The sequence below is a fragment of the Pan paniscus genome, chromosome 1 (assembly GCF_029289425.2).
Source record: "Pan paniscus chromosome 1, NHGRI_mPanPan1-v2.0_pri, whole genome shotgun sequence".
Classification (NCBI taxonomy): Eukaryota; Metazoa; Chordata; class Mammalia; order Primates; family Hominidae; genus Pan; species Pan paniscus.
In genome coordinates, this window is record NC_073249.2 from 226,330,716 (window position 1) to 226,354,584 (window position 23,869).

Here is a 23,869-nt window from a genome sequence, read left to right on the forward strand (position 1 = left end):
CGCTTCCGTTTCGATGTGGTTATTTTTAAGAATTCTTCATCAGATTTCATTTCAGAAAAAACAGCCCTTACAAAGCAGGGCTTTGAGGACTCCGATTGTCGAGGTGCACGTGCATGGCTTGGAGTGGGTGGGCTCTGAGCACCTGTCGGGGGCTTGGGTGCTAGAAATGTTTTAATAACTCCAGGCATTGAGCACACACAGAATCACGACTGTGGCACCTGACACAGTGCCCTGCGACACGCCCACAGGTCGAAAGCTGCCCTGCGCCTGAAGTTCGAGGTGTGCAAGGAGCTGAGGGCCCACCTGGAGCTCCTGCCCGAGACAGGCTACATCCAGGCACAGTCGTCCTACTCCGTGCAGCTCAAGTTCCTGCCACGGTAGGTGCCAGGACGCCAAGGCCGGGATAGGAGGACGTGGGAGGTTGTGGGCTCCGAGGCGCTCCTCGCCACTGGCCACTCCTCTGTTCTCATTGCTGCCGGGATCATCAGCCTCCAGGGATGTGTTCTGGGGCAGAGGCCATGACGCTGGGGGGCAGTCACAGCCGGGTCTGTGGTCCGTTTTGGTTGCTTTTGTTTAAGATGTGAGCCGAGTTGAAGTTCATTTTTTTGTACAGGGGTTTCCAATTATTCCAGCCTCGTTGTTGAAAAGGCTGGGAGGCTGCGTGTCTCCCATGCATGGCCGGTGGCTCTCATGGCCACTGAGGGTCTGCTACCTGCCGGATAAGGTGGCCCAGGATAAGGCTCTGGCTTGCTACGGGTACCCTGCGGTCCGTGCACTCCCCCGCTGTCTTCCCTGTCTTCATCCCTTTCCCAGTAACTCCCTGGGGTTCTGTTTCAAGCTCAGTGCACACCTGACATTTGCTCCTTTACCTGTGTCTTGAGGGTGTCCCTGTCACCCAGCCGTCCCTCGTCCAATCCAAGGCTCTTCCCAGGCCTGCTGGCTGCATCCCCTGGTCTCTGCTTTTGCCAGGTGAACTTTGATTTCTGCGCTTGAACATTTGTTGTGCTTTGGAGACTGGACGTCCTGTGTCCGATCCCAGCCCCCCAGAGCTGCCCTCAGCATCCGGGCCGGGACCGAGGTCCAGACAAATGATGCTCAGTGGAGCTTGGTAGGGGAGGTGGGTGCAGCAGGCACGGGCCTGGTGGGACTACGAGGGTAACAGGGCGGAGCTGAGCTTAAAATCGGCTGCTTCCTGGACTTGCTCCCGCCGGCCGCCTGTCACAGGGAGGCTGATGTTTTTCTTTCTTATTTTACTTCTCCTGATATTTCTTTCTTTCTTTCTTTCTTTCTTTCTTTCTTTCTTTTTTGAGACAGAGTCTCGCTCTGTCGCCCAGGCTGGAGTGCAGTGGCACTATCTCGGCTCACTGCAAGCTCTGCCTCCCGGGTTCACGCCATTCTCCTGCCTCAGCCTCCCGAGTAGCTGGGACTACAGGTGCCTGCCATCACACCTGGCTAATTTTTTGTATTTTTTAGTAGAGATGGGGTTTCACCGTGTTAGGCAGGATGGTCTCCATCTCCTGACCTCGTGATCCGCCCGCCTCAGCCTCCCAAAGTGCTGAGATTACAGGCGTGAGCCACCACGCCCGGCCCTTTTCCTGATATTTCTTTAACAACGTTAACTTATGTAATCAGAGATCAAACTCTGATTAAAGTGAAAATGCATTTTTAAAGGGCTTTTTAGGATTCCTTTACGATGCAAACTCCATATTAATTTGAAACATGACTATTGAATTTATTCCTGTTTATTTAAACACAGCTTTTGAGCCACAGTCACTTGTGTTGCTCCCGGGAGTGACTGGCTACTTAGACACGCCAGAGCCCTCACGGGGCCACAGGGGCCACGTGCTCGCGGGTTCTGTGCGAGAGCAGGAGGGCGGCGCGATGCGTCTCCCAGCGCTGATGTTTCAGAGACGCCGTAGCTCTCACGGGATGTAGAAGCACCAGTGACAGTGGGTCTTATTGTCATTTCACAAAATGGAAAGAGGAAAGCACATTCGCCTCGTCTGCCTCTTTCAGACACTCCCTCCCGGAGGACGCGGGGAGGTATTTTGACAAGGAGACCCGAGTCCTGGAGGCCCCGATGACCATATGGGTTGCCGACCAGGTCTGTGTTGGGGCACTTCCCAGGGATGCTGGGCGCTCCTGGGGAGCAGGGGCTTTCCTGGAAGGCCAGGCCCAGCACCCGGGCGAGGGCCCCCAAAAGGGCTCATCCTCACTTGCCTTCCAGGAGGCGTCTAGCGGCCAGAGGGGCTTGCCTGCTGGGAGGGTGCTCATGGGCCAGAGAGAGGCCTCCGAGGCCCATCCAGGCCAGCAGGGCTGTGTCCCAGGCACCTGCACCTGCATGTGCACACATGAGGGGTGCCCCACACACTCAGCTGCACACGTCTATGCGCCCACGTGTGCCGCACACAGAGACACATGCACCCCACTCCACCTGCAGCGGACTCTCAGCTGCCACCCACCCGCAGCTCCTCCCCCCATGTCAGGGAGCAGTCACAGGGAAGTGGGTTTTATGAAGAGACGGCCTCGTCGTGTCCTGGAAACGGTGGGCCATGGCCACAAGGCAGCAGCAGTGGTTGCGCCTCAGAGTTTGGGGAGCACTTGGTAAGTCTCCGAGTGGCTGCGAGGGCGCCTGTGCCCTTTATGTCTCAGAACAAGCCAGTGGGATTCACCGTGCATGCCATTGTCACCACCTCGGACCTGGAGCTCAGTCCCTCGGAGGTGGATTTTGGCTACTGCACCATCTATGAGGCCATCAGGACGGAAATCAGCCTCCACAACCACTCGCTCCTGCCCCAGGAGTTCGGGTTCGTCAGGCTTCCCAAGGTACCTCCTGCAGCCAGGCCTGGGGTAAGAGGGGCGAGGCTGGGAAGTCCTGGGGACAGGATGCAGCGGCCACTGCTCCAGGGTCCCCCACGCGTGGGCGTGTGGCCCAACTTCCGCCTCTCAGCTGCACCCCTCCACGCCTGGGCCTCCCCACCCTGCACACCAGCCCTGGGCGTGCAGCCCAACTTCTGCCTCGGTCCTGTGCACCTCCTGCGCTCCAGATCCCTCTCCCCGCTCTTCCTTCTGAGACTTTCCCCTGCTGGGGCCACACAAGGTAGCTGGGAAGAGGCCCAAGCCTGGGCACCCCTCACCTTTCCCTGGGCTGCCCCGCTGCCAACACCGCCATCCTCCCTCTCTCTCCCCCCAGCACACACACACACATACGCGTGCACACACATGCACATGCTCACAATTGCTCATGCACTCATACACATGCACTCACACTCACACACTTGCTGACACACACTCGTTCACAGCGACACTCACCCTCACATTCGCTCACACACGATCACACTCATCTCTCACACTCACGGCCCTGCCGCACGTGTGTCCACGTGGTCTCCCCGTGACACGCCCTCAGAGCACTCTTCCATTTCCAGTTTGTGGACGTCCAGCCCAACGATGGGTTTGGGACGATCCTGCCCCTGGAAACGCTGCAGTTCTGTGTGATCTTCCAGCCCACCGAGGCCAAGGAACACAGATTCCAACTGACCTGCAAGTCTGAGATCAACCGGTGAGCCTGCCAGGGAGAGGGGACGCAGGGGGCCTGGAGTGCCGGCTCAGGAGGGGCCCCCCTTCCCAGCTCCACCACATCCCTGCCCCTGACCCCACCTGCCTGGCTGACCACAGGGCTGGGCTGGGCAGCACTGCCGGCCAGCAGGAACCTCAAACCTGGGTGCAGACAGGCCTGGGACGCAGGCAGCCTTGAGTTCAGGGCCCGCTAAGACGTGTGTGTGTGTGTCGTGGGTGTGTATGTATATGAGCATGTGAGGACAGGCGAGTGTGCCTGTGTGTGTGTGTGAACGTGTGTGCGCATACAGACGTATCACTGTAGGAGCAGGTGTGAGTGTATATGGGGGTGTGTGTGAGTGCATGTTTGTCAATGTGAGACTGTGTGAGCCTGCGGGAGTGTGAGTGCAAGTATGTGAGTGTATGGGGGGGTGAGTGCCTATGTGAGTACACGTATGTGGGTGTGTGAGCTTGCATGTGAGTGAGCATGTGTGTGTGAGAGTGCCTTGTGTGTGAGTGCATGTATGTGGGTGTGTAAGGTTGAGTGTGAGTGCATGTATGTGGGTGTGTGAGGTTGAGTGTGGGTGCATGTATGTGGGTGTGTAAGGTTGAGTGTGAGTGCATGTATGTGTGAGCATGTGACTGAATGTGAGTGCATGTATGTGGGTGTGTAAGGTTGAGTGTGAGTGCTTGTATGTGTGAGCATGTGACTGTGAGTGCTTGTATGTGTGAGTGCTTGAGTGTGCGACCATGCGTGAGTGCATGTGTGTACATGTGTATGAGTGCGTTTATGTGAGACTGTGTGCGTGCGTGTGTGTATACACGCATGCTGTGCAGGGCACCCCTCTGGACACAGGTGGGTGGACCTGTGTCCAGAGGTGGACCTGGTGTAAATCCCTGCGTGCTCTGAGGTCTTGTGCGACCAGCCAGTCTCTGCACCTCCCTGAGCCTGAGGGCGGGATAAGGAAGTGGTGGAGAGGGAGAGATGAAACTGGACCCCAGGCGGTGGCTGGTGGTCCTGCGTGGGTTCTTGTTGCTGCTGGGACCGTCAGTCTCCAGGGATGTGTTCTGGGGCAGAGGCCAAGACCCTAGGGGGCAGTCACAGCCGGGTCTGTGGTCCGTTTTGATCGCTTTTGTTTCCAATGTGAGCCGAGTTGAGGTTCATTTTTTTGCAGAGGCTTCCAATTATTCCAGCCTCGTTGTTGAGAAGATTCCATTCTGCCCTGAATTCCTCTGTGCCTTCATCAAACAATCGCCCACATTTGGGTCCTACCGACCTGGGCCACTGGGGCTTCCCTCCATCTCTGTGGTCCTTGAAATGTATTTATTGAAGACGCCAGGTGCGTTTGTCCTGTGGAATTGCCACAGGTGCGATGCTGTCCCGTGGTGTCAGTTCACATGTTCCTCTGTTCTGTGTTGTGGGTTCATGGGCAGCAGCACCTCTGGGCTAGTCAGGCAGCCAGACCACTTCAAAAGCCACGCTGGCTCCTTCCCCAGGGCGCATTAACGCCCCGTCGCCTCTCCCTCAGCCGCCTTTGGTGCCCAGTGCTTTGCACGTTCCATCCGTAATCACGGCCATGTTGCAGTTTCCAACCCTGTATCACTTTCTGAACTCTCTGAGGCACACGTGGAGTCCTTAGGCTGCTGCCTTTGATTCCTTCCTAACACGCTTCCCAGTTTGCTTCGCCATTTACACAAATTCCACTCCTCATTCTCTCTCGTCTCATAACAATGTCACCTGTGATTCGACCATTTTCTACTGCTCATTTTCAAGTGCAATTATTTGTTTCTGAACTTTTACATTTTAATTTTTTTTTTCTTTGAGACAGGGTCTTGCTCTGTCACCCAGGCTTGAATGCAAGGGGTGCAATCACGGCTCACTGCAGCCTCCACCTCCCGTGTTCAAGCGATCCTCCCACCTCAGCCTCCTGAGTGTGGCTAGGACTACAGGAACACGCCACCATGCCTGGCTAACTTTTATATTTTTTGTAGAGATGGGGTCTCACTATGTTGCCCAAGCTGGTCTTGAATTCATAGCCTCAAGCGATCCTCCCGCTTCAGCCTTCCAACGTCCTGGGATGACAGGCGTGAGCCACTGTGCCCGGCTCTCCTCCTCACTCTCAGAAGGGAGCCCAGTTCGGAGAGCTTTTATTTTTTATTATTTTTTTTTCTTATTTTTCTTGAGATGGACTCTCGCTCTCTCGCCAGGCTGGAGTGCAGTGGCATGATCTCGGCTCACTGCAACCTTCGCTTCCCAGGTTCAAGCAATTCTCCTGCCTCAGCCTCCCGAGTAGCTGGGACTATAGGTGTGCACCACCACGCCCAGCTAATTTTTGTATTTTTAGTAGAGACAGGGTTTCACCATGTTAGACGGGATGGTCTCGATCTCTTGACCTTGTGGTCCACCCGCCTCAGCCTCCCAAAGTGCTGGGATTACAGATGTGAGCCACCGCACCCGGCCTCAGATCAGAGAGCTTTTCTTTTCTTTTTTTTTGAGACGGAGCATCGCTCTTGTTGCCCAGGCTGGAGTGCAATGGCGCAATCTCGGCTCACCACAACCTCCTCCTCCCAGGTTCAAGCGATTCTCCTGCCTCAGCCTCCTGAGTAGCTGGGATTACAGGCATGCGCCACCACGCCCAGATAATTTTGTATTTTTAGTAGTGACAGGGTTTCTCCACGTTGGTCAGGCTGGTTTCAAACTCCTGACCTCAGGTGATCTGCCCGCCTCAGCCTCCCAAAGTGCTGGGATTACAGGCATGAGCCACTACACCTGGCCTCTCAGAGAGCTTTTCTAACTCCATGGCTCCAGAGCCCCCTGCAGTTTGTGTGTGTGTGTGTGTGTGTGTGTGTGTGTGTGTGTGTGTAGTGCTGAAAAAAAAAAGGTCCCAACTTTCTTAGCTCTGCGTCCTCTGCTCTCTTCTTCCCTTCCATTTTCAGATAACCCACAAACTCAGCCAACGTCATGTACCCTCCACCCAAAATACAGATCTTAGACTTTTATCCTACTTGCCTCTGATTTCTCTTTGTTGTTACGGAAACAAACGTTCTCCCTCAAGTCGGAGTTGGCTTTCTTCTCCCTCCCTCCCCAGAGCCCGTCACTGTCAGGAATGCCAGGGGTCACACTTTCATTACACACCCGTGTACCTATAAGCTAACACACACACGTACACACCTGTGTACCTACAACCTAACACAGGTACACACGTGTGTACCTACAACCTAGTGCGCACACACCTGTGTACCTACAACCTAACACCCACGTACACACCTGTGTACCTACAACCTAACACCCACGTACACACCTGTGTACCTACAACCTAACACACGTACACACCTGTGTACCTACAACCTAACACGTACACACCTGTGTACCTACAACCTAATACGTACACACGTGTGTACCTACAACCTAACACCCACGTACACACCTGTGTACCTACAACCTAATACGTACACACGTGTGTACCTACAACCTAACACCCACGTACACACCTGTGTACCTACAACCTAACCCACGTACACACGTGTGTACCTACAACCTAGTGCGCACACACCTGTGTACCTACAACCTAACACCCACGTACACACGTGTGTACCTACAACCTAACACCCACGTACACACGTGTGTACCTACAATCTAACACCCACGTACACACCTGTGTACTACAACCTAACACACGTACACACCTGTGTACCTACAACCTAGTGCGCACACACCTGTGTACCTACAACCTAACACCCACGTACACACGTGTGTACTTACAGCCTAACACCCACGTACACACGTGTACCTACAACCTAACCCATGTACACACCTGTGTACCTACAACCTAACACCCACGTACACACCTGTGTACCTACAACCTAACACACGTACACACCTGTGTACCTACAACCTAACACGTACACGTGTGTACCTACAACCTAACACATGTACACACGTGTGTACCTATAACCTAACACACACACGTACACACGTGTACCTACAACCTAACACCCACGTACACACCTGTGTACCTACAACCTAACACCCACGTACACACATACCTACAACCTAACACCCACGTACACACCTGTGTACCTACAACCTAACACACATACACACGTGTGTACCTACAACCTAACACCCACGTACACACGTGTGTACCTACAACCTAACACCCACGTACACACGTGTGTACCTACAACCTAACACCCACGTACACACGTGTGTACCTATAACCTAACACCCACGTACACACGTACCTACAACCTAACACCCACGTACACACCTGTGTACCTACAACCTAACACCCACGTACACACGTGTGTACCTACAACCTAACACCCACGTACACACCTGTGTACCTACAGCCTAACACCCACGTACACACCTGTGTACCTACAACGTAACACCCACGTACACGTGTGTACCTACAACCTAACACCCACGTACACGTGTACCTACAACCTAACACCCACATACACACGTGTGTACCTACAACCTAACACCCACGTACACACGTGTGTACCTACAACCTAACACCCACGTACACACCTGTGTACCTACAGCCTAACACCCACGTACACACCTGTGTACCTACAACCTAACACCCACGTACACACGTGTACCTACAGCCTAACACATGTACACACATGTGTACCTACAACCTAACACACACACGTGTACCTATAACCTAACACCCACGTACACACGTGTGTACCTATAACCTAACACCCATGTACACACGTGTGTACCTACAACCTAACACCCACGTATACACCTGTGTACCTACAACCTAACACCCACGTATACACCTGTGTACCTACAACCTAACATGTACACACCTGTGTACCTACAACCTAATACGTACACACATGTGTACCTACAACACACACATACACACGTGTGTACCTACAACCTAACACATACACACGTGTGTACCTACAACCTAACACACACGTACACACGTGTGTACCTACAACCTAACACACACGTACACACGTGTGTACCTACAACCTAACACCCACGTATACACCTGTGTACCTACAACCTAACACCCACGTATACACCTGTGTACCTACAGCCTAACACACGTACACACGTGTGTACCTATACCCTAACACTCACACATACACACACTTCTACACTTGCACAGATGTAGGGTGACCACCATGCTGCTGTACCCAGTACTGAGGGGCTTCTCAGGCCGCAGGACTTTGAGTGCTGAAACTAGGAGAGCCCCATGCAGACCGGGACCTCATGCCAGTGGCCTCAGACCCCCGCTGCTGGTCTGGATTTTGCTTGTCTCCCCTCAGCCTGGGTATTTTTGTGACTGATCCTCATGGGCACCACCAAAGGCTCCATGTTGGACCCATCAGGTTTGAGGCCTGCAGGCTGTCAGAGCAGCACCTCGTGGGAAGCTTCTAGTTCTAAACGCAGATATTAGAAAAGAGGGTGTGAAAATCAACCATCTAAGCTTCCTTTTCAAGAATTAGGAAAAGAACACAGGAAATTAAACCCAAAGAGAGTAGAAGAAAAGACACAATAAAGGTAAAAGTGGAAGTCAACGAAATAGAAATGCAATATTCAACAGAGAAAAACAACAAACTAAAAGTCTTTCTTGTACAATTTAATAAAATTCATTACCCTCAGCAAGACCAATCAGGATAAAAAGAGAAAACACAAACCATCAACATCAGGAGCGAAAGGGAACATCACTACAGACCCTAACAAATATCAAAACGATAAGAAGAGAACATGATGAACAGCTTTACACCAAGAAACCTGACAATTTTGAGGAAATGGACAAATTCCTCAAAAGACACAACTGACACAGGAAAAATATAGAAATACCTGAATAGTTGGGCCGGGAGCGGTGGCTCACGCCTGTAATCCCAGCACTTTGGGAGGCCAAGGTGGGCAGATCACCTGAGGTCAGGAGTTTGAGACCAGCCTGGCTAATATGGTGAAACCCTGTCTCTACTAAAAATGCAAAAATTAGCCAGGTAAGGTGGTGCACACCTGTAATCCCAGCTACTCTCCTGAAGCAGGAGAGTCGCTTGAACCCAGGAGGCAGAGCTTGCAGTGAGCCGAGATTGCACCACTGCACTAAGCCTGGGCGACAGAGCGAGACTCCATCTCAAAAAAGAAAAAAAAAAAGGTCGGGCACGGTGGCTCCCGCATGTAATCCCAGCACTTTGGGAGGCCGAGGTGGGCAGATCACGAGGTCAGGAGATCAAGACCATCCTGCCTAACACATTGAAACCCCGTCTCTACTAAAAATACAAAAAAATTAGCCGGGCATGGTGGCGGGCGCCTATAGTCCCAGCTACTCGGGAGGCTGAGGCAGGAGAATGGCGTGAACCCTGGAGATGGAGCTTGCAGTGAGCCGAGATCGCGCCACTGCACTCCAGCCTGGGTGACAGAGCAAGACCCCATCTCAAAAAAAAAAAAGGTCGGGCACAGTGTCTCACACCTGTAATCCCAACACCTGAGGAGGCCGAGGCGGGCAGATCACGAGGTCAGGAGATCAAGACCATCCTGGCTAACACAGTGAAACACCATCGCTACTAAAAATACAAAAAATTAGCCAGGTGTGGTGGTGGGTGCCTGTAGTCCCAGCTACTTGGGAGGCTGAGGCAGGAGAATCATTGAACCCGGGAGGCGGAGGTTGCAGTGAGCTGAGATCATGCCACTGCTCTCCAGCCTGGGCAACAGAGCGAGATCCTGTCTCAAAAAAAAAAGAAAAAAAGAAAGAAAAAAATTGACTACTAATAATAATCAATAATATCTCCACTCAAAAATAATTTTAGTGAGTGCTGGGCGCCACGGCTGTAATCCCAGCACTTTGGGAGGCTGAAACAGGAGGATCACTTGAGTCCAGGAATTTGAGACCAGCCTGGGCAACACCCCATCACTACATTTTTCTTTTCTTTTTTTTTTTTTTTTTGAGACAGAGTCTCGCTCTATCACCCAGGCTGGAGTGCGGTGGTGTGATCTCGGCTCACTGCAAGCTCCGCCTCCTGGGTTCACGCCATTCTCCTGCCTCAGCCTCCCAAATAGCTGGGACTACAGGTGCCCACCACCACGCCTGGCTAATTTTTGTGTATTTTTAGTAGAGACGGGGTTTCACCATGTTAGCCAGGATGGTCTCGGTCTCCTGACCTTGTGATCTGCCCGCCTCAGCCTCCCAAAGTGCTGGGATTACAGGCGTGAGCCACCGCGCCCGGCCTACATTTTTCTAAGTTTTTTTTTTTTTTTTTTTTTTGAGACGAGAGTCTCACTCTGTCACCCAGACTGGAGTGCAGTGGGGCGATCTCAGCTCACTGCAACCTCTACCTCCTAGGTTCAAGCAATTCTCCTGCCTCGGCCTCCCAAGTAGCTGGGATTACAGGCACCGGCCACCACGCCCAGCTAATTTTTGCATTTTTTTCAGTAGAGATTGGGTTTCACCGTGTTGGCCAGGCTGGTCTTGAACTCCTGACCTCAGGTAATCCACCCGCCTCGGTCTCCCAAAGTGCTGGGATTATAGGCATGAGTCACCGCGCCCAGCCAATTTTTTTAAGAATTTTTTTTTTTTTTTTTTGAGACAGAGACAGAGTCTTTGCTCTGTCACCCAGGCTGGAGTGCAGTGGCACAATCTCGGCTCGCTGCAAGCTCCGCCTCCTGGGTTCACACCATTCTCCTGCCTCAGCCTCCCAAATAGCTGGGACTACAGGCGTCCACCACCACACCCAGCTAATTTTTTTGTATTTTTAGTAGCGACGGGGTTTCACCATGTTAGCCAGGATGGTCTTGATCTCCTGCCCTCGTGATCCACCCGCCTCGGACTCCTAAAGTGTTGGGATTACAGGCGTGAGCCACTGTGCCCGAACTTTTTTTTTTTTTTTTAATTGAGATGGGGTCTTGCTCTGTCACCCAGGCTAGAGTGCAGTGGTGCGATCTCAGCTCACTGCAAGCTCCGTCTCCAGGATTCACGCCATTCTCCTGCCTCAGCCTCCCAAATAGCTGGGACTACAGGTGCCCACCACCACGCCTGGCTAATTTTTTTGTATTTTTAGTAGAGACGGGGTTTCACCGTGTTAGCCAGGATGGTCTCGATCTCCTGACCTCGTGATCCGCCCTCCTCGGCCTCCCAAAGTGCTGGGATTACAGGTGTGAGCCACCATGCCAGCCTTTTTAAAGAATTTTTTAAAGCATTTAGAGCCTGTGGTCACAGGACATAAAAATACTCATTTGAATATTACAACATATGAATGAACACTTTCTGTTACCGACAAATGTGATAGGAGTATTGTCCTTTACAGCATAAAATATATACAATTAGGACAAAAATCAATGGGGAAAATACAGTGGAAATAGGCATTTGAGGAAAATATGAAATGTGAAGTTTCCAATGGTTAAAATAACCAGGTCCCGGCCTCTTTTTAATAGATGGTGGCAGGAATCAACTTGCTCATAATAGGCCTCGTAGACACCTGTGCTTCCATTTAGAGAAAAAGATCCGTTTTTAAAACGTCAATAAATATTTAACAAAATAAGCTAGAAATTTCCTTTGCAACTTCCTTTGCAACTATCTAAACTTGTGATTAAATTTTTAGCTACCCAGGACACAGTGGCACGCATCTGTAGTCCCAGCTACTCGGGAGGCTGAGGCAGGAGGACCCCTTGAACCAGGAGTTCGAGGCTACAGTGAGCTGTCGTAGTGCCACTGCACTCCAGCCTGGGGCAACAGAGCGAGACTCCATCTCTATTTATAAATGAATAAATACGGTTTAAAATTTTTAGCCACCCACCTCAAATGTGCACAAGGATACGCTGTATTTTCGAAACTTGTCAGCGGCGCAGTGACCCCCTGGGCAGCAGGAACGTGCATGTCCCTGTGAGCCTCACCCGGGGCTTGTCCTCTAGCCAGCGGCCCCCGAGCCTGCCGCAGAGGGACACGGATGCCCTGCACGACTGAGGGCCTCCCATGCTGCTGCTTGCAGGTGCTTCAAGCTGTCTTGCCGGGCTGTAGGCGTCCACCCACCCCTGGAGCTGTCCCACTACCAGATCAAGTTTGCCGCCACGGCCCTATACGACACCTCCGTGGCTACAGTGTACGTCATCAACTCTCACCTGAGCATGAGTTCGCGGAACCACTCCAAGCCCCGCATTGGCTCAGAGGACGCCTCTCCCATGGGGCCCACGTCTTTCGAGTTCCTGCTGCCCCCAGACTCGCCTATCACCATCTCGCCCTCAGTGGGGACCGTGTGGCCAGGAAAGGTGGGTGTGGGCCCCACACGCAGGCTGGGAAGCAGGAGCTCCACGCCACCTGCATTTACCCCTGGGGTGTCTGGCTCTGCCCACCCTTAACCACAGGGTTTCAACCCGGAGAATAGGGGCGGGAGTGAACCTGACCCTCCTCAGACCTGAGCAGGGCCGAGGAAGGCTCCATGGCCAATGTGCATGGGGGCCCAAGGCCACCCCCATCGGGGGGGGTCACAGTGCCCTTGGTCCAGCCTGACCCCGAGAGGCAGGAGCTCCCCAGGCTGCTGGCCTGGCCGGAACCCATCCAGGGCTCCCAGGTTGAGACTGGGGAAGGCTGCGTAGTCCCTTGCACCTGTGGACCTCGCAGGCCGACTGGGAGCAGAGGGTGTCGGCCACTCCCACCCAGCACTCTACCTTTCCTGCAGAGCAGAAAGCTCTGGGCCTGGCAGGGCCTTCGGGTGACCCTGAGGGCTGCCGAAGGCCTAAGTGAGGAAGGGCATGTGAGGGACAGTTGGCTCACATGGGATTTCAATGAATGCAGTGATTCAAAATGCATTTCATTCAACTTAGCAAAAGCCACTCGGTGATGGTTCTCACCCCCACACACATTACTGCAGATGCAGCTCTCCTCTCCCTCCCCTACTCTCTCCCCTCGCTTCCTCCCTCCCCTACCCTCACTCCCTCCCTCCCCTCCCCTCTCCCCTCCTCTCCCTCCCTCCCTACCCTCTCCCCTCCTCCCCTCCCTCCCCTCTCCTCTCCCTCCCTACCCTCTCCCTTCCTCCCCTCCCTCCCTACCCTCTCCCCTCCTCCCCTCCCTCCCTCCCCTCTCCTCTCCCTCCCTCCCTACCCTCTCCCCTCCTCCCCTCCCTCCCTCCCCTCTCCTCTCCCTCCCTCCATACCCTCTCCCCTCCTCTTCCTCCCTCCCCTCCCCTCTCCCTTTCTCCCTCCTCTACCCTCTCCCCTCCTTCCCTCCCCTCCCCTCTCCCCTCCTCTCCCTCCCTCCCTACCCTCTCCCCTCCTCCCCTCCCTCCCTCCCCTCTCCTCTCCCTCCCCTCTCCCCTCCTCCTCTCCCTCCCTACCCTCTCCCCTCTTCCCCTCCCTCCCTCCCCTCTCCTCTCCCTCCCTCCCTACCCTCTCCCCTCCTCCCCTCCCTCCCTACCCTCTCCCCTCCTCCCCTCCCTCCCTCCCCTCTCCCTCCCTCCCTACCCTCTCCCCTCCTCTTCCTCCCTCCCCTACCCTCTCCCCTCCTCCCTCCTCTACCTTCTCCCCTCCTTCCCTCCCCTACCCTCTCCCCTCCTCTCCCTCCCTCCCTACCCTCTCCCCTCCTCCCCTCCCTCCCTCCCCTCTCCTCTCCCTCTCTCCCCTCTCCTCTCCCTCCCTCCCTACCCTCTCCCCTGCTCCCCTCCCTCCCTCCCCTCTCCTCTCCCTCCCTACCCTCTCCCCTCCTCTTCCTCCCTCCCCTACCCTCTCCCCTCCTCTCTCCTCTACCCTCTCCCCTCCTTCCCTCCCCTACCCTCTCCCCTCCCCTACCCTCTCCCCTCCCCTACCCTCTCCCCTCCCTCCCTACCTCCCCTACCCTCTCCCTTCCTTCCCTCCCCTACCCTTTCCCCTCCTCTCCCTCCCTCCCCTACCCTCTCCCCTCCCTCCCTCCCATACCATTTCCCCTCCTTCCCTCCCCTACCCGCTCCCCTCCCTCCCCTCTCCCCTCCCTCCTCTCTCCTCTCCCCTCCCTGCCCCCCCTCCCTTCTTCCCTCCTCTCCCTCCCTACCCTCTCCCCTCCTCTCCCTCCCTCCCCTACCCTTTCCCCTCCCTCCCCTACCCTCTCCCCTCCCTCCCCCACCCTCTCCCCTCCCTCCCTCCCCTCACCATCTCCCCTCCCTCCCCTCACCCTCTCTCCTGCCTCCCCAGACCTGTCCCCTCCCCCCACCCTCTCCCCCTCCCACACCATGTCACCCCCAACCCCATACTGCACACTGCCTGTGGGCTCTGTCATGGAGGGACCCTTCTGTGGGAAGCCATTTCCAAAATGGAAGCTCCTTGGAAAGGCTGGTGTGTGCCGGGACCAGGTTAGGGTGTGGGACTCGCCCATCAAACTCAAGGAAAGGGCAGGCTCAGCTGTCACTGCTGCCCCGTGGACAGGGGACCCAGTCCCGGCCTGTCCAGGACTCTATTCTCAGCACCTCCAATCACGGGACCCCCACCCTGCATGGCCAGAGGGCTTGGTGCTCACGCCTGCAGCCCGCCCAGCTTCCTGGGGGACAGAGGTCAGGGAGGGGCTTCCTGAAGGGGCACGCAGGCTGAAATCTCAAGGGGGAGGTGACCTTGAGGGGAGTCCACAGGCAGAGGACGGTAGAGTGCCCGCAGGGGCTCCGGGGGGGGTGGAGGGAAGTGGCAGCCCCTGTGCCCACGCTGGTCTCTCCTCAGAGGTGCCTGGTCCAGGTGGCCTTCCGGCCAGTGCTGCCCGAGAAGCTGATCCGCCAGGAAGCCCTCCCACTCCTGAATAAAGAAATGGAGACCAAATCTGTGCGTGGGGCCCGGGAAGGAGGGGCGTAGGTCGGGGAAGGCCCTGTTGCAGGAACAAACTCCACCGCCTTCGAGTCCTGGGGGGCCCCGGCCGCGTGCCGGGAGCACAGGGTAGACCTTTCCCAAGCAACGCACATGTCGAGCTGTATCTGAGGTTAAAAAGCCTGCTCACCAAGACCCTCCCTTCTCTCTGGAAGGCACTGCCAGGCGGGAGCAGGGAAGGGTGGGCTCTGGAGGTGGGGGCAGTAGGGGCTGTGACCCAGGGGTGCAGCGGATGCAATTAAGGGCCCCTCCAACAACCTGGAGGCCCCGGGAGGCGCACCTGAAACACGGAGTGTCCTGCAGAATCTGCCCCACAAGTGCCGGCCCTGGAGGTGGCCTCGAGGCTCCTGCCACACTCCAGATGCACCCTTCCCGGCCTGGCTTCCTTCCAGGGGTTTGCCCTTCCCGGCCTGGCTTCCTCCCAGGGGTTTGCCCTTCCCGGCCTGGCTTCCTCCCAGGGGTTTGCCCTTCCCGGCCTGGCTTCCTCCCAGGGGTTTGCCCTTCCCGGCCTGGCTTCCTCCCAGGGGTTTGCCCTTCCCGGCCTGGCTTCCTCCCAGGGGTTTGCCCTTCCCGGCCTGGCTTCCTCCCAGGGGTTTGCCCTTCCCGGCCTGGCTTCCTCCCAGGGGTTTGCCCTTCCCGGCCTGGCTTCCTCCCAAGGGTTTGCCTTTCCCGGCCTGGGTTCCTCCTGGGTGTGCACGCAAGGGGCAGCACTTGCCTTCGGCCTTCCGCGGTGAAGATGGGGGAAGGCACCAGGGTGGGGACCCCGGTTCTGGCCGCCTCCTCACTCCTTCGTGCCTCAGTTTATCCTCTGGTGAAGCAGACGCCACAGTCTGTGAGCAGCTCTGTGGGGGTCTGTGTGCCCCTCCGCACTGGCTACTGTCTTCCTCGGGCGCCCGTCGGCTTTTGCGTCCCCACATTCAATCCCAACTGCAGCTCCCGCGGTTCCCGCACTGGCCGCAGAGGAGCCACGGGGCACAGCTGGCTGTGTTTAGGGCCCTGCACAGTCCCACAGCCAGTCGCTCCCCCCACAGTTCCGAAAGGATATGGCCCCCCAGAGGAAGGACCGGCATAGACTGTCATTCTCCGTTCTTCGAGCACAGAACCGCGACAAGCTGTTCAAAGTCTCTGTCCCCCACGTCCTGGAGATGCGGAAGCGGGAGCTGAAGCCCAGGTGGGTCCAGGAGGGGCTGCCCCACCTGCTTCCCTCCAGGCCCCTCTGGTGGGACCCACTGTGGCCCCTGTGGAGAGTCCCCTCCCTACAGATTGCCCGGAATGACCCATGTGGCTGGAAGGACTGATGCCTTCAGACACAGCTGGATCCAGGTGCTGCCTTCCTGGGACCTACCCACCCCATTTCCCCAGGCCTGACACCCCTGCACACAGCCTCAATCCATGGGTGGGGAGCAAAGCCACCACCCCCCACCCAGCCCCCCGGGTGCAGAATGAGCCCTGGGAAAGCTCTAATGGGTGCCTGTGGCCCCGGGAAGGAACATGGCTCTCTAGCCAGGGGCCAAAGGCACCTGCCCCAACCCCTAGCCTCCAGCCACCAGCTGACGAGGACCTGAAGTGAGTGATGAGACCCCCACAGGAGCCAGAGAAGGATGGAAAAGCCAGTTTGTCAGACACAACTGGGACAGCCACAGCCTGGGACCCTGGGACCCTGGGACCCTGAGGCAGAGCTGCAGGGGTCCGGCCCGGGCCAATGGTGGATGGGGGCAAGGCGGGAGCGCAAGCCTCTGACTTCCTTCTAGTTCCGACGAGTACCAGGCCGCCCGAGCCACCCTGCTCAGAGCGTTCCAGGCGAAGTTTGACACATTTGTAGTTCCCTGTGTTGTTGCCAGTGGCGACATCAAAGACAGGAAGGGGTCAGAACCCCTGAGCTTCAGGTGCGGGGTACTCTGGCCAGAATGGGGTGTGGTCAGCCGCAAACGCGCTGTCCCTCTGCTACTGCCCAACTCTGGGGCCTGGGCGGGCAGGGGGCCGCCCACCCTGCCCTCAGCATGCCCTTCCTATCCCAGCCCCCACAACACCCTGTACCTGGAGCTGTGGTGCCCGACGGTGGCACCATCTGTTGTGGTGACGTCCCATAAAGGCAAGACCATCTTTAACTTCGGCGACGTCGCTGTCGGTGAGGTGCTAAGCCCCGCACACACCTCCACCCCGGTGCCCAGGCACACCCACGCCTCCCCCAGCCCCACGGCCCACCCCTGGCAGAGGCGCTCCCTGGGGCCTGGGGCTGGGGCCTGACGCTCCCTGCCCCATTTCAGGGCACCGCAGTATCAAGAAGATCTCCATCCAGAACGTCTCTCCCGAGGATCTGGCCGTATCCTTGTCCACCCAGCTCAGGCGGCCTGCGGGGTGGGAGCGGGGACCGGGGAGGGCGTGGTAGAGCCTGCAGACACCTGTATCCCCTCCTTGACATGGACCCTCAGCTGGACTTCTCCCTGCTGAACCCCAACGGCCCCTTTGTCCTGCTGAACCACTCCAGCCTGCTGCGTGCGGGTGGGACCCAGGTCCTGGTGCTTTCCTTCTCTCCCCACGAGAGCATCCTGGTGAGTCCCAGGCCCACCCTGGCCACACTGCGGCCCAAGGCTCCCCACACTGCAGAACAAAGGCGCTGGCCGGGGTGGGCATCACCTGTGCTCAGGCCTGGGACTAAGCCTGGGTCTGCAAGCAGCCTGGCCCCCAGGCCCTCACACCAGCCGCCAAGTGAGCGGAGCTGACAGAGCCCCCCAGCGCTGTCTCAACTCCAGCGTTGAGAACCCACTGCCCCTGAGGCAGAGCTCCCCTCGTGGCTCCAGCAGACATCTGTTCCTGGCTGAGCGATGTGGTCTCTTTAGGCTCAAGAAACACTGGACATCATCACCAAGAGAGGCACGCTCACCCTCACCCTCCTGGGCACTGGCGTGGCATCCATGATCACGTGCTCCATTGAAGGCAGCGTCCTCAACATGGGCTATGTGATTGCCGGAGAGTCTGTGTCCTCAGGCTTCAAGGTGAAGCACACGTGGGCCCTGGTGCTGGCTCCAGCCTCCCAGGAGGGGTTTCCACCAGGCAGGACTCAGGCCAGCTGTCAAAAGTGACCCGTGGGTCGGAGAGCCCGTGGGGACACAGGTGGCCCCCTCTAACCCTCCTCTACACAGCTGCCGCCTCTGCCGCCCTCTCCTGCAGGGAACCCGGGGCCTGTTTCTGGGGAGGCTGCAGATGTCCCCTAGTCCTCCCCACCTCCCTGTCCTCCTTGGCGCTCTTTGTCCCTCCTCCTCAGCCCCTGCACAGAGCTCCCCCCACCCACCACCCACCCCCTGCCCTGCTGCTTGAACTCACTCCTTTGGAGCTCAGCTCAGCCACCTGGGGGCAAGGGTTTGCAGCCCTCTGCAGTGAGCCGCACTGCCCTGCGTGCCCTCATGCCTCGCACTGCCCTGTGTGCTCTCATGCCTTCACACCAGCGTGTGCCCTCATGCCTTCGCACCAGCGTGTGCCCTCATGCCTTTGCACCAGCGTGTGCCCTCATGCCTTCACACCAGCGTGTGCCCTCATGCCTTCACGCTGCCCCATGTGCCCTCATGCCTTCGCCCTGCCCTGCGTGCCCTCATGCCTTCACACCAGCATGTGCCCTCATGCCTTCACGCTGCCCCATGTGCCCTCATGCCTTCGCCCTGCCCTGCGTGCCCTCATGCCTTCACACCAGCGTGTGCCCTCATGCCTCACACTGCCCTGTGTGCCCTCATGCCTTCGCACTGCCCTGTGTGCCCTCATGCCTTCACACCAGCGTGTGCCCTCATGCCTTCACACCAGCGTGTGCCCTCATGCCTTCACGCTGCCCCATGTGCCCTCATGCCTTCGCCCTGCCCTGCGTGCCCTCATGCCTTCACACCAGCGTGTGCCCTCATGCCTTCACGCTGCCCCATGTGCCCTCATGCCTTCGCCCTGCCCTGCGTGCCCTCATGCCTTCACACCAGCGTGTGCCCTCATGCCTTCACACCAGCGTGTGCCCTCATGCCTTCACGCTGCCCCATGTGCCCTCATGCCTTCGCCCTGCCCTGCGTGCCCTCATGCCTTCACACCAGCGTGTGCCCTCATGCCTCACACTGCCCCATGTGCCCTCATGCCTTCGCACCAGCGTGTGCCCTCATGCCTTCACACCAGCGTGTGCCCTCATGCCTTCGCACCAGCGTGTGCCCTCATGCCTTCGCACTGCCCTGTGTGCCCTCATGCCTTCGCACCAGCGTGTGCCCTCATGCCTTCGCACGAGCGTGGGTCCGGGAGGGACACCTGCTTCTCCGCCTGGCTCAGGGCGGGTGCTGGAGGCAGAGCCCGAGACGGGCGTTGCATGGGGAAAGGGTGCTCTAAGGAGAGGGGGTGAGGGCAGGGAGGACACAGGTGGGGACATGGGTTCAGCTAAGCTGGGCCTGAGCGAGACTCAGGCGCCCTGGAGGACAGGTGACACCCCAGAGCTGTCCACGCACCCTAGGCAGGGAAGCCGAGCCCCAGCCTAGCAAAGGCTGATGAGAGGCTGGAAGAAGGGATGTTGGCACACAGCTCAATAAACCGCCATGTGTGCTGGCGTCATCAGGCCACCCGGGTCCCCACCTGGGTGTGGCCTCATAGCAGCAGCCAAGTCCTGGGCACCGACGACAGGAAGGGGGCGGCCAGGCAGGGGCTGGCGGGCAGTGACCGCGGCCTGCTCTCTGCAGCTGCAGAACAACTCTCTGCTCCCCATCAAGTTCTCCATGCACCTGGACAGCCTCTCCAGCACCCGGGGCCGGGGCCAGCAGCAGCTGCCGCAGTTCCTCAGCTCGCCCTCCCAGAGGACGGAGGTGGTCGGTGAGCGGGGGGTGGGGGGTGGGCGGTGAGCTGCGGGGGTGGGCGGTGAGCTGGGGGAGTAGGCAGTGGCCTGGAGGGGGACAGTTGGTGAGATGGGGGGCTGGGCAATGAGATGGGCTACGGGCGGTGAACTGGCAGGGGCGGGTGGTGAGCTGGAGGGGGGTGGTTGGTGAGATGGGGGGGTGGGCGGTGTGCCGGGGAGGGAGCAGCTGGTGAGATGGGGGGGCTGGGCGGTGAGATGGGGGGGTGGGCTGTGAGCTGGGGGGTGGTCGGTGAGCTGGCGGGCGTGGGCGGTGAGCTGTGTGGGGGGCAGTTGGTGAGGTGGGGGGGTGGGCAGTGAGCTGGAGGGGGCGGTTGGTGAGATGGGGGGGTGGGCGGTGTGCCAGGGAGGGGGCAGCTGGTGAGATGGGGCGGTGGGCTGTGAGCTGGGGGGGTGGTCGGTGAGCTGGCGGGCGCTGGCGGTGAGCTGGGTGGGGGGCAGTTGGTGAGGTGGGGGGGCTGGGCGGTGAGCTGGGGGGGTGGGCAGTGAGCTGGAGGGGGCGGTTGGTGAGATGGGGGGGTGGGCGCTTGGATCCATGGGAGGAGTGGGGGGCGCAAGGCCACTGGGGGGACCGGGCAGGACAGGGGCTCTGCAGGGGGCGGGCAGGGTGCAGAGCTCTATGCAGCAAGGCTTGGAGGGCAGACAGTGATTGCAGGTGGAGAAGGCCAAACTGCACCCCACCCTACCCGCAGGGACGCAGAATCTCAACGGTCAGAGCGTGTTCGGCGTGGCCCCCATCAAGGGCGTCATGGACCCCGGGAAGGCACAAGACTTCACTGTCACCTTCAGCCCCGACCATGAGAGCCTCTACTTCTCCGACAGGCTCCAGGTGGTGCTCTTTGAAAAGGTGCGGCTCTGGCTCTGCAAGCTCAGCCCGGCCCGGCCCTGGCCCCACGCAGGGCCTTGCCTTTGGCTGCACTGCTCCACTTTGGAGGCCCTGAGGGTACCATGGCTGGGGGACTCAGCACCACACTGAGGGCCGTCAGTGGAAAGACCAGAGTCCAGGGCCCCATGGGGCCCCCAGGCCGTCCCTGCTTCCTTCCCTGAGCCAGCCCAGCTCTCACCAGCAGGACCCCTGCCGCCGAGCTTCGGGGACAAGGCCACTCCACTTCTTGTCCCCAGAAAATCTCCCACCAGATCCTGCTGAAGGGTGCCGCCTGTCAGCACATGATGTTCGTGGAGGGCGGCGACCCCCTGGACGTGCCCGTGGAGTCTCTGACAGCGATCCCTGTATTTGACCCCAGGCACAGAGAGGGTGAGCCCCTCCCCAGGGAGGGAACAGACACGGGGCCTCCCAGTGCCCCTGTCCCGTGGATGGGGGCCCCGAGACCCAGCGGAGCAGGGCAGGGATTCCCAGTCTTCTACCCCAGAGCCAAGCAGGACAGCCACTGCTACCCAGAGTTCAGGAGTCCAGCTGCAGCCTCACCCCATGCCTCAGTCTGACCCTGAACAGCTCCCCTGGCCACACCCCTCCAGCCAGCTCCCGGCCAGGCCCTCTCTCTCCAGAAGCTGAGGAGCTGAGGCCCATCCTGGTGACCCTGGACTACATCCAGTTTGACACAGACACGCCAGCCCCACCTGCCACCCGAGAGCTGCAGGTGGGCTGTATCCGGACCACCCAGCCATCTCCAAAGAAGGTGCCCACAGCACTGCCCCTGGGGACACCAGGCAGCCCCCTCGGCCTCCCCTGCCCTGGGCAGCCCTGACCCTCCTGGCCTTGCCCCTCACTGGGCTTGTCCCGACAGCCGGGCTTTTCTCGGACTTCCTGTGGCAGCTGTGGGGTGGGCAGCCTGGTCAGAGCTGGGAGGGTGAGTGGAGCTGGGCACCCTCACCCCTAGTCCCACTGCTTCTGGGAGTGGTGCCTGGTCGCCAGCCTACAGGAGCCCCATACCCCACAGACCGTTGAGTTCAGCATAGACAGCGTCGCATCCCTGCAGCACAAGGGTTTCTCCATTGAGCCCTCCAGGGGCTCCGTGGAGCGCGGCCAGACGAAGACCATCAGCATCTCCTGGGTGCCACCTACGGACTTTGATGTAGGTGCCTTTGGGCTCCAGGCCAGGGAGCCCTGGGAACGCCAAAAGTTGGGTGGGCTGACACCCCTGCCCAGTCCCAGGGGAGGAGGTGGCCGTGGAGGACCCAGGGGAGTCAGGTGGGCAGGGCAGTGGGAAGACAGCAGATCTCCTCTGGGTGCCCACTGGCTGAAGGCCTCTTCTCCCCTCCCCTCCTGTTCCAGCCAGACCACCCACTCATGGTGTCGGCCCTGCTGCAGCTAAGGGGGGATGTGAAGGAGACCTACAAGGTCATCTTTGTAGCCCAGGTGTTGACCGGCCCCTAAGCCTCTGCACAGAGCACCCTCGGGCCCTCCTGCCCACCCTCAAAGTCCTCCCCAGGCTGAGGGCCAGGTCATACTACCCTAGAGCCTGGGACCTGGCCATCCTCTGCCAGGCAGATTCCAATAGGCCGCCCTCCACATGGCGCCACGGCCACTTCCTGCTGCCCTGGACCCCGCAAGCCCAGGGACATCCAAGAGCACCCCTCCTGAGACCCCAGACTCAGAAGCAGCGAGAAGGCCAGGCCAGCCCGCAGCCATCCTAGCCAGACCCCCTCAGAGCCCCCAGCCCCCAGGAGAGCCCTCCACAGCCTGTCAATAAATTTTTTGTAGGCCAATACGTGCAGCCTGCAGTGTGGGTGACAGCAGGTTATTCCCTGGGGTGAGCACAGAATGGGAGGTGGGGACAGAGCCCTGGGGAAGCAGCCCCTCCCCTCACAGCCATGAAACCCGCTTTGCCTGGCAAGGGCCTCCTAGAGTGGGGCCATCCTGCAGGACACCTGTGGGGAGGCCACCCTGACCCAAATTCAAGGAGAGCCCCCAAGCCTGGCGCCCTGAGCAGCAGCAGGCAGCCCAGAGGGCCGGGGTACAGCTAGAGCTGAGGCTGACCCAGAACCGAGGGGCCTGGGTGGTGGGGAGGGCAGGGCTGCAAAGCCCAGGGCAGGCCCCGGGAACCTCCAGACTTTTCCCAAGTTCCAGGACCCCGGATGTCCCCAAGCAAAGGTGAGCAGACGGTGGGGACCCCCCAGCCTACTCATGCCCTCCCCTCCGCCCAGCAGGGGCCAGGTGAGGCCCAGCTCCTGCACTGAAGTCTCTATTTGTCTGAGATAAGTCTGGGCTCGGCTTTCTGGGCTCTGACCCACCCTTCAACAGAGAAGACCCCTCGCAGCCCGTGAGATGCTCCTGAAGCTCAGAGTGGTGCCTGCACCCCAACCCTGCCCTCTGGAGTCTGGCTTGTTGGACACTGTCCCCACAGAGCCCACCCAGCCTGGCCCTCCTGTCACAGTGCAGCACACCCACTGTGCCACCCCAACCAGCAGCCACCGGCAGACTGTACGCAGCCTTCCCTGGCCGGGTCGGGGGAGCAGATGGTGCTTCTGGGAGCTTTCCTGGGCACAGGCCTCAGGGACGCCGGTCTTGAGCTGCCTGCCCTCACCCCCAGCCCCCCAGGGCCCACAGTGCCTAGGAACTTGCCATTGCCCCAAACTTCAAGCCAGTGACATTGACCCCGCAGTGGCGTTTTGCAGGATTTCTGTCCAATGGGTCCCTTGCTGCCCTTCCTGCGGCCGACCCACCATGGCTCAAGCTTGCGCCACACCAGATG

General features: G+C 58.5%; 1 protein-coding gene across 7 annotated transcripts in view; it reads left to right on the forward strand.

The window, feature by feature from the left end:
• Positions 1-22,893, forward strand: part of CFAP74 (cilia and flagella associated protein 74) — a 93,405-nt gene extending 70,512 nt beyond the window's left edge. Inside the window, exons 22-39 of one of the 7 annotated variants that reach the window (XM_063602451.1) lie at positions 249-377; positions 2,017-2,104; positions 2,653-2,826; positions 3,426-3,559; positions 12,526-12,802; positions 15,212-15,310; positions 16,384-16,523; positions 17,104-17,238; positions 17,371-17,480; positions 17,620-17,675; positions 17,785-17,904; positions 18,193-18,348; positions 20,047-20,176; positions 20,909-21,063; positions 21,339-21,471; positions 21,693-21,853; positions 22,115-22,249; positions 22,454-22,893. In XM_063602451.1, coding sequence (XP_063458521.1) covers positions 249-377; positions 2,017-2,104; positions 2,653-2,826; positions 3,426-3,559; positions 12,526-12,802; positions 15,212-15,310; positions 16,384-16,523; positions 17,104-17,238; positions 17,371-17,480; positions 17,620-17,675; positions 17,785-17,904; positions 18,193-18,348; positions 20,047-20,176; positions 20,909-21,063; positions 21,339-21,471; positions 21,693-21,853; positions 22,115-22,249; positions 22,454-22,489 — 2,368 coding nt within the window. In that variant the 3' untranslated portion in view covers positions 22,490-22,893. Of the gene's footprint in view, positions 1-248; positions 378-2,016; positions 2,105-2,652; positions 2,827-3,425; positions 3,560-12,525; positions 12,803-15,211; positions 15,311-16,383; positions 16,524-17,103; positions 17,481-17,619; positions 17,676-17,784; positions 17,905-18,192; positions 18,349-20,046; positions 20,177-20,908; positions 21,064-21,338; positions 21,472-21,692; positions 21,854-22,114; positions 22,250-22,449 lie in introns of all 7 variants that reach the window. The other 6 variants (XM_014343963.4, XM_055099229.2, XM_063602440.1 and 3 more) reach the window with 6 other exon arrangements.
• Positions 22,894-23,869: the final 976 nt, after the last annotated feature.